Below are 10,284 nucleotides of genomic sequence, written 5' to 3'. Positions count from 1 at the left end.
AAAACATTCAATGAGTAGTATATTAGAACAGGATCATGATACTTTATGTACAGATCATGATTCTGTTTGAAGAGATTATCACAATTCAATATAATCAATCATAGCATTATTTTTTGTTTGCTGTGCATTGTTTTCTCATTGTTTTGAGTATATTTAATTCATGACCACTTTTTTTGGATTTGAAAATTAAGAAACGTAAGAGAATGAACATTGAGAATGTGCTTAAAGCTTTAGGTGCTTAAATGTTGTAAGATTGATTTAGAGCAGTTATTCAGTAAAGCAGCGGTCATAATGGCGTAAGAAGTGCATGTTCATAATTCTGTTTGAATGACACCTATTTTTTCCCTTGTAGCTGTTTGGACCTTGGAGGGACAGTGGAATATGTCCTTGGGAAATGTCTCTGGCAAAATAATACATCAATTTGTCATCGGTGGTTTTGACACACTTGACAGACCTCTGACAGTGGGGATTGTAATTCTGTGTATCTATCTCCTAGTCATGCTTTCTAATGTGGCAAATATATGTTTCATCCTTCATGATAAGCGTTTGCACAAGCCAATGTATCTTCTGATTTGCAACCTTGCTGTAGTTGATATGCTGTACAGCTCCAGTGCCTGTCCAACTATGATTGGTGTGCTGGTAGCTGGTGATAAATCCATAGCTTATGTGTCATGCTTCATTCAGATGTTTGTTTTCCACCTGGCGGGCGTAATGGAGATGTTTGCTATCGCTGTCATGGCTTTTGATCGTTTGATTGCAATCTCTAATCCACTGAGGTATCAAAGTATTCTCACCAATGTTCGTACTCTGGTTCTGACCGGTGCTCTGTGGTTGGTTGCCTGTGCTTTTGTGGCTGTTATGCCTGCCACTGTGTTATCTCTCCCTTACTGCCACTCAACCCTCAAATACACCTTCTGTGATTATGCTGCGTTAGTGAGAGCTACTTGTGTCAATCCTAGCTACTATTTTAATATGATAACCATTATCACCTTCTTTCTCCTGTTTGGCACTTTCTGTTCTATTTGCCTGTCCTACATATGGATCATATTTGCTATGGTTAAAATGTCCTCCAAGAACAACAAGAGGAAGATGTACAGTACTTGCTTCAGTCACCTGATAGTGGTAGTGTGTTATTACGTTCCTTTATTTGCACGTATAGTCTTGACCAGGCTAGGTGTGGTGCTGACCTTGGAAGAGCGTCATGGCTTGATGATCGGGGCTATTCTCGGGCCCTCTCTTGTAAATCCTTTTGTATACTGTTTTAGAACCAAAGAGATCAAAAACAAAATGTTGAAGATGTTTAACAAAGTTGCGCCCACTGAATAAAAAAAATGGTTTAATGAATCATCTCCTTGTTGTGTAGCCTACTGTGTGAGTGAATGAGTAAAAACATGTCTGTTACCGTGCTCTATAGAAGCATGCTGGCCTGTTTTCATTTCACCTTTAGTATGTTGTCTATTGGCAATAGAGGTATAGGTATCAGGTATAAATCAAGACAAATCAGGTGTCAAATCCCCTGCTATAATATTAAAATGCAAGAAAAATATAGATATTTTATATAGATAGGATGTGTTAGAGAAACAATACACAGAGTATTCCTACAAATCTGTGCTCTAGAACAATATGGACACTGTGCTCTAAAAGCAAGAACACAACCAAAAGGAGACCTATGACCCAAAGCCACTATTTCACCAACATTATCAGTAGTGGGAGAATAACACAGCATTTTAACTCCACATGAAAAGTAGGAACATGTATCCTCTGGACTGGAACAGTATCAGCCCCTTCATTTGCTTTCCTGTTTGACTCAGCCTTCTGTCAGGTGGCCTAACTCTGATGCATGGTATTGTGACATCTGTCTCTTCAGATAACACTCAAAATCGTCAACACATCATTAACCTAGCTTAATTAGCTGTGCAACACCTGAGCAGTGCTATAGTGCTAGCCAACACATCTGTGGTTTCATTTCAGACTAACTAGCACAACTGAATGATGGATGCAACAGTGCACACTTATTTTGTAGTATACTTTATAAAGAGTAAATAAATTGCACATAGGGTTTAGTTTACTCAACGTAGGCAATATAAATAGATTGTGTGATGTCTAAGATTTTCCCTGAGAATGTTTTTTGCAATCTCATATGAGAATAGTGTTGTTTTTCTCACAATAAATGACCAGTTTGATTTTGTTTTTATACACCACAATACATCTAAGTCATTTAGCAGACACATGGTCCAGAATGACTGGCTAAGATGTAAATCATCCCTGTCGAGGCCTAGTCCCTGCCCCTGGACTGATTCAAGGACTCATTAGTCAGTTAATATTCTATTATCTCATGTGCAATTGAAATCTCAGGACACTTTAATGACACGGAGCTGCTTAATTATTTATTTTGGAATGAATTGATGCCTACAGTGTCAGCATGATATCATTTGAGACATACATTTGAAAATAAAGGAGGACTACTCTTTCTGACCCGCAAACAACTTCATGATCATGATTATAACCACGATATCACATGCAAAGTAAAGAACAAAATCCCGCCTTGACGTGGTCACGATGAAGATGTCTTAATCTGGTTGTACTTTGGTTACCTGAAGTCACATGTCAATCTGAAAATAATGTAATTGTCACGTTTCGTCCCTATTTTGTCCATGGGAGCTGACTGCAGTACTAGTGTTTTTGCTGGGTTTCACACTCATATAGTTGTACATTAGTTGTCAATGTAAAATGAGTGTTACTCATTAAGATTGGTTCTCTTTCAATTATTCGTTACATGGGGGTTCGCGAGGACTGCCTACTCTCTTGATGCACCTATCAAAAGCGTCTGTTGGAAACAGACAGTTAGAGTGGCGAATGAGGTGAGACCCTCACTTCCATAAAAATAACCACTCTCCCACCCTCTGCTTAGTCTCGTTTTCCTCATATCAGCTGAATATCTGTTTGCCTGCTAAACTGCTGACAAGGGAACCATGAAGGATATCATTGCAGAGCGTAGGTGTTTAGACCCTGTTGAGAGGTTGAGTACTAACTGGAAGGTTTTTGTTTTCCTGTAGAAATTCCTTTTCAAATTCTCAGTCTCTGTTAGTAGCTATCATCACTGCTAGCAGTTGAGACTCGGTGAGCCCAAGCTAACTTGGCTAGCTTGCTGAAAGGCAACTAACCTCACTAGCAGTGGTGTAAAGTACTTAATTAAAAGTACTTTAAAGTACTACTTAAGTTGTTTCCTGGGGTATCTGTACTTGACTTTACTATTTATATTTTTGACAACTTTTACTTATACTTCACTACATTCCTAAAGAAAATCATATATTTTTTACTCCATTCATTTTCCCTGACACCCAAAAGTAGTCGTTACATTTTGAATGCTTAGCAGGATAGGAAAAAGAGAACATCCCTGTCATTCCCCTGCCTCTGATCTGGCGGACTCACTAAACAAAAATGCTTAGTTTGTAAATGATGTGTGAGAGGGAATGTGTAACGGGTTTCTTCTACCTCCTCCTCTGACGAAGAGGTGGAACAAGGATCAGACCAAAATGCAGCGTGATTCGTTCGATACATCTTTAATGATGAAAAAACACGAACAATACAAAACAACAAACGTCGAAAACCGAAACAGCCCTGACTGGTGCAACAAACACAGAGACAGGAACAATCACCCACAAACACACAGTGAAACCCAGGCTACCTAATTATGGTTCCCAGTCAGAGACAACGATAATCACCTGACTCTGATTGAGAACCGCCTCAGGCAGCCATAGACTAATCTATACACCCCACACAACCCCAAGACGAAACACACTACAAATAAACCCATGTCACACCCTGGCCTGACCCAATACATGAAGATAACATAATAAATATAGACCAGGGCGTGACAGAACCCTCCCCCCTAAGGTGCGGACTCACGGACGCACAACAAAAACAATAGGGAGGGTCCGTGTGGGGGTCTGTCCATGGTGGCGGCTCCGGCTCGGGACGTGGAACCCACTCTATGAATGTCTTAGTCCCCCCTCCTCGCGTCCTAGGATTGTCCACCCTCGCCGCCGACCATGGCCTAGTAGTCCTCACCCAGAACCCCACTGGACTGAGGGGCAGCTCGGGACAGAGGGGCAGCTCGGGACAGAGGAAGCCCAGCACTGAGAGGAAGCTCAGCCAGGCTGGCTGGCAGTTCTGGCAGATCCTGGCAGACTGGCGGATCAGGAAGAGTCTGGTTGACTGGCAGATCTGGAAGAGTCTGGCTGACTGGCAGATCTGGAAGAGTCTGGCTGACTGGCAGATCTGGAAGAGTCTGGCTGACTGGCAGATCTGGAAGAGTCTGGCTGACTGGCAGATCTGGAAGAGTCTGGCTGACTGGCAGATCTGGAAGAGTCTGGCTGGCTGGCAGATCTGGAAGAGTCTGGCTGACTGGCAGATCTGGAAGAGTCTGGCTGACTGGCAGATCTGGAAGAGTCTGGCTGACTGGCGGATCCTGGCAGACTGACGGCTCTGGCTGCTCCACGGTGATTGGCGACTCTGGCTGCACCATGCTGACTGGCGGCTCTGGATGCTCCATGCAGATTGACAGCTCTGGCGGCTTCTTGCAGACTGACAGCTCTGGCTGCTCCATGCAGACTAACAGCTCTGGCAGCTCCTTGCAGATTGGCAGCTCCTTGCAGACTGGCAGCTCCTTGCAGACTGGCAGCTCCTTGCAGACTGGCAGCTCCATGCAGACTGGCAGCTCCATGCAGACTAGCAGCTCTGGCTGCTCCATGCAGACTGGCAGCTCTGGCTGCTCCATGCAGACTGGCAGCTCTGGCTGCTCCATGCAGACTGGCAGCTCTTGCTGCTCCATGCAGACTGGCAGCTCTGGCTGCGCCAAACGGGCAGGAGACTCCGGCAACGCTGTAGAGGCGGAAGGCTCTGGCAGAGCTAAACAGGCGGGAAGCTACAGCAGCACAGGAGAGGAGGAAGGCTCCGGCAGCGCTGCAGAGGCGAGGCTCACAGTAGGTCTGATGCGTGGTGCTGGCACTGGTGGTACTGGGCCGAGGACACGCACAGGAAGCCTGGTGCGGGGAGTTGCCACCGGAGGGCTGGGGTGTGGAGGTGGTACTGGGTAGACCGGGTACTGGGTAGACCGGGTAGACCGGACCGTGCAGGCGCACTCCCGGGCTTCCTATCGCGCCGCCGTGCTTGCTTCAACAACTCCATTTTTCTATACCCCTCTTCGCACTGCTCTAGCGAATCCAAGGCGGGCTCGGGCACTCCTCCTGGGTCGGCCGCCCACCTGTCTATTTCGGGCACTCCTCCTGGGTCGGCCGCCCACCCTACGTAGTGTAGTCCAGAAACTGTTCCCATGTTCTTTCCTCATTGCGCCGCTGTTGATGCCTTTGTTGCTTCTCCTGTGGCTCCTGCCTGTTAACACGTTGCTTGGTCCGTTTGTGGTGGGTTATTCTGTAACGGGTTTCTTCTACCTCCTCCTCTGACGAAGAGGTGGAACAAGGATCAGACCAAAATGCAGCGTGATTCGTTCGATACATCTTTAATGATGAAAAAACACGAACAATACAAAACAACAAACGTCGAAAACCGAAACAGCCCTGACTGGTGCAACAAACACAGAGACAGGAACAATCACCCACAAACACACAGTGAAACCCAGGCTACCTAATTATGGTTCCCAATCAGAGACAACGATAATCACCTGACTCTGATTGAGAACCGCCTCAGGCAGCCATAGACTAATCTATATACCCCACACAACCCCAAGACGAAACACACTACAAATAAACCCATGTCACACCCTGGCCTGACCCAATACATGAAGATAACATAATAAATATAGACCAGGGCGTGACAGAATGTACCCCTGGCTATCCGTAAATTAAAAAAAAAAAAAAAAATTGTGCAGTCTGGTTTGTTTAAAAATATAAGGAATTTGAAATTTAGGTCACTGGTAGCTTGCTAACAACCCACAAGCCTCGCTATAGTGTTATGGCTATAGCATTATATGGTGATCAATATTGCTAGCTGTTAGCCACAAGGCTCCTAACTAGCTAGCTTGGTACACCGTCTACACAAGCTGCTATTTGCTAGACTCCGGGCCCAGACAGCCCCGATAAAACAACTGCTCCCCGCATTACCAGCTTTCCTCAGGGAAGCTAAGAGCTTGTCGGAAAAAACCTTCACTAGCAGGATTCTTGCCAAGTGCATGCCAAACCTGGACTTGCACAATATGGAGGAATCCGGCTTTGGCAACCCTCCCATGGTGGAGCCATCACTGGCTGTTACGGCTTCTAGGAATAGTGGGTGGAGGGGTAAGGCGCAGAGAGCAGGTAGTTCAGAACGTGGATCTTTATTCCAAAGACAGTGAAAACGGACATGCCAAACACAAGGGCGCATAAAATACCCAGTCCAAACAAACAGGACTAAACTGTCCGGAAATATAGAATCCACAAATAATCCAACACCATGAACAGAAAACAAGCCCGCACAAAAGCCAGCGGGCCTAGTGCCCTTAAATAGCCCACAAACTAAACTCAAAACAGGTGTAACCGATCAGACCAAACTAACAGAAACAAAAAAGGGAATCGATGGCAGCTAGTAGGCCGGTGACGACGACCGCCGAGCACCGCCCGAACAGGAAGAGACACCATCTTCGGCGGGATTCGTGACACTGGCTCACCACCTCAGCCCCTCACATCGTATTATTAACGACACCAGCGCCTCACTCCCTGGAAAGGCGGAGCACTTTACTGCCTCTGTTTTTAAGAAAATGTACAAGGCCTCAGCCCAAGCAATTAGAGCCCTCTAAGTTCCATTTTATTGTTGGCATATCAGGCTGAGTTACTGGAGGAAGTGGAGAAGCAACTGGACTAGACCCAGATGCTTAGGAGATTACAGACCTGAACCTGCGTGACTCCCGTAGTGCCATCCAAGGCTGTGGTCTAGTCTTGAGCCTAACAGTAGTGGGAGAAAGGTCTGAGCTTATCCAGCTTTACATTAAGAGAAAAGGTGGACCTTCTGGATGCCCCAGTGACACCCAAAGAGTTGTTTGGGCCCACTGTCCCCGCAGTCGTCTTACGATGCGGCCGCAGCAAGGATCTGCCCCTCTGCCCCCCCTAAAGGAGGTAAGAAGGGTCAGCCATCCTAGGATGCAGCCCTGCAGTGGAGGAGGATAGTGTGCAGGGCCTTACCCTCTCTCTTTGGGTTTAACGGTTGCTACTCTTTCCCCTCTCCGAGTTTCGCAGCAGTGGGTATGCAGAGCTGTGTTAAGACGAAACCCTATTCTCTGTGCAGCAGCTCACTTTTGTGACCATGTTCATATGAGGAAATGGAGGAGACACACTTTTTGTTCCTCCCCGAGTGCCTCCCTTAGGCTCTATCAGATGTGTGCCACTCCAGTTTTCCCACAATAGGGCAATGCGACTCTTTATGACAGGCAGGGGAACCCTAACCATAACGCTCCAGCGTTCGACGGGAGTACAGGTTTCCAGGTTTCACTGGCCAACCCTCTTAGCCATTTTTAGGATTCTGAGGGCTGTTTTTTTCTCTACTTGGCAAAGACAACTTGGCTCTGTTATAGAGAACACTCTCCATTGAGCAGTTTACTTTCTGGATCTCGGCAAGCGCGGCAGGTAGCCAGGCGGGTAGGAGCGTTGGGCCAGTAACTGAAAGGTTGCTGGCTTGAATATCAGAGCTGACAAGGTAAAAATCTGTCGTTCTGCCCCTGAGCAATGCAGTTAACCCACTGTTCCCCGGGAGCCGATGACGTGGAAGTCGATTAAGGCAGCCCCCCCCCACCTCTCAGATTCAAAGGGGTTGGCATAAATGCGGAAGACATATTTCAGTTGAATGCATTCAGTTGTACATCTGATTAGGTACACTGTTTCCTTAGTTAACTTTCTGGATATTAGGGAAAGGGGGAGGGGCAACGCCCTCACAGGCGTCGGAGCCTCAGCCAGTTATCTGGTACTCCCGAGTCCACAAAGCTTTGGCTTTTCCTCATCAGGTTTTTTTTACTAAAATTGGTTCACGCAAGCCGGCAACTGCCTGCTCTATCTTCCCATATTACGGGAGCGAGTGGCTGAGGAACTGTTATTGCTCTTGACAACCCTCCTCCATGTAGCAGGGCCAAGACTTACCAGTCATGTAGCTGTCCTACTGCCCACGTTTAGGAATACTGTGCTGCAGGTGTTTCCTTCTTCCTTCAAGCTACATTGCCTGAAGTCTTACATCATAGCGCTGGCTACTCTGTCCCGAAAGAGCCTGCTTCCAGCATTTGCCCAGACTGACTGCAGCCTGGTAGAAGCGACGACCCGAGGAGACCTGATCCCAAAACACGGTGCCCACTCCGTTTGGGGTGGAAGAGCTTACACACCCATGAGAAGTGGGTGATGCCGTATGCTTTCCCTCCACATCTTTGAGCCCCTCGGTGACCAGTTATTTTCCGGTTAGCAGTTACAACCCTGCTTACGACCAGTACTGGCAGCTATCTACATGCAGGGCCTTGACCCAAGAGAACATTGTCGCACCTTTGACCCTATGGCTTTTCGCCTGTCGCCTTCCCTAGAAAGGAGTCCCCATTGTTGTCCAGTACATGTGGTTAGCATCTACTTGGATTGTAGGAGAGCTTGGGCAAGGGTGTCCTGCTCTATGCTCGTTGGGCAACCACCCTCGGAAGGGACCTTCTATATTCAATGGGATCATTATATTGATTTATAATGGTGAGGGTAATAGCCGTCAAAGTGGCTTGGAAGGGCCCTTTCCTACGGAGTAGTTGACCTCTTGGTCACTGTTTTTGGGGAATATCTCATTAAACTGAGATTGTATGCTTCCCCTCACTTTCTGTGAGGTTTTTCCCCCATTGTGTTGTCTATGCACCTTTTTCTGTGCATACTCCCTTAGTTTCGGGACCTATGAAGGTTGCTGATCAAATCAAATCAAATTTTATTTGTCACATACACATGGTTAGCAGATGTTAATGCGAGTGTAGCGAAATGCTTGTGCTTCTAGTTCCGACAATGCAGTAATAACCAACAAGTAATCTAACTAACAATTCCTAAACTACTGTCTTATACACAGTGAAGGGGATAAAGAATATGTACATAAGGATATATGAATGAGTGATGGTACAGAGCAGCATAGGCAAGATACAGTAGATGGTATCGAGTACAGTATATACATATGAGATGAGTATGTAAACAAAATGGCATAGTTAAAGTGGCTAGTGATGCATGTATTACATAAGGATGCAGTCGATGATATAGAGTACAGTATATACGTATGCATATGAGATGAATAATGTAGGGTAAGTAACATTATATAAGGTAGCATTGTTTAAAGTGGCTAGTGATATATTTACATCATTTCCCATCAATTCCCATTATTAAAGTGGCTGGAGTTGAGTCAGTGTCAGTATGTTGGCAGCAGCCACTCAATGTTAGTGGTGGCTGTTTAACAGTCTGATGGCCTTGAGATAGAAGCTGTTTTTCAGTCTCTCGGTCCCAGCTTTGATGCACCTGTACTGACCTCGCCTTCTGGATGATAGCGGGGTGAACAGGCAGTGGCTCGGGTGGTTGATGTCCTTGATGATCTTTATGGCCTTCCTGTAACATCGGGTGGTGTAGGTGTCCTGGAGGGCAGGTAGTTTGCCCCCGGTGATGCGTTGTGCAGACCTCACTACCCTCTGGAGAGCCTTACGGTTGAGGGCGGAGCAGTTGCCGTACCAGGCGGTGATACAGGCCGCCAGGATCCTCTCGATTGTGCATCTGTAAAGTTTGTGAGTGCTTTTGGTGACAAGCCGAATTTCTTCAGCCTCCTGAGGTTGAAGAGGCGCTTGTCAGGATTTGGCCAGGGTTGTTCCGGTTTTTGGTCACTAGATGCCCCCATTGTGCTTTTTGACCTCTTGCTTTCCCTTGATCCCCATTATTATTTGCACCTGTGCCTCGTTTCACTTGATTGTATTTAAACCCTTAGTTTCCCTCAGTTCTTTGCTCTGTGTTTGTATGTTAGCACCCAGCCCTAGTATTCTGTGAACTCCTGTTGATCCCGGTGGACGCTCTTGTGGAATTCTGTTTTTTGTTCTTGTTTATTTATTTTTGAGTATCTTTTGAGGCTCTTTATGCTATACCTACCACCTTGTGGATTTACCTTTTTGTCTTGGAGGATTACCTTGTGGATTACCTAGTTCTTGTGGAATTCCTTTTGAGGTTGTGGAGTTTTCCTGTTTTCCTGAAGGACTTCACTTTTTACTTTATTAAATACACCGTCTCAAGTACTGCTGTGTCTGCCTCATCTTCTGGG

The 10,284-nt window shown here is 46.2% G+C and overlaps 1 protein-coding gene across 1 annotated transcript; it reads left to right on the top strand.

Moving 5' to 3' along the window:
* The first annotated feature begins 381 nt into the window (after nt 1–381).
* On the top strand, nt 382–1,326 carry LOC135551558 (olfactory receptor 1M1-like). The gene has a single exon (XM_064982765.1). It carries the CDS (start codon nt 382–384, stop codon nt 1,324–1,326), a length of 945 nt encoding a protein of 314 aa, XP_064838837.1.
* The last annotated feature ends 8,958 nt before the right edge of the window (nt 1,327–10,284 follow it).

This window comes from Oncorhynchus masou, chromosome 13, assembly GCF_036934945.1.
Source record: "Oncorhynchus masou masou isolate Uvic2021 chromosome 13, UVic_Omas_1.1, whole genome shotgun sequence".
Classification (NCBI taxonomy): Eukaryota; Metazoa; Chordata; class Actinopteri; order Salmoniformes; family Salmonidae; genus Oncorhynchus; species Oncorhynchus masou.
The sequence above is the reverse complement of the archived record's forward strand: the minus strand, read 5'-3'. Positions and strand labels throughout refer to the sequence as shown.

Coding starts and splice junctions, on each gene's coding strand:
- LOC135551558 (XM_064982765.1), top strand. CDS start 382: ATGTCCTTGGGAAATGTCTCTGGCAAAATAATACATCAATTTGTCATC.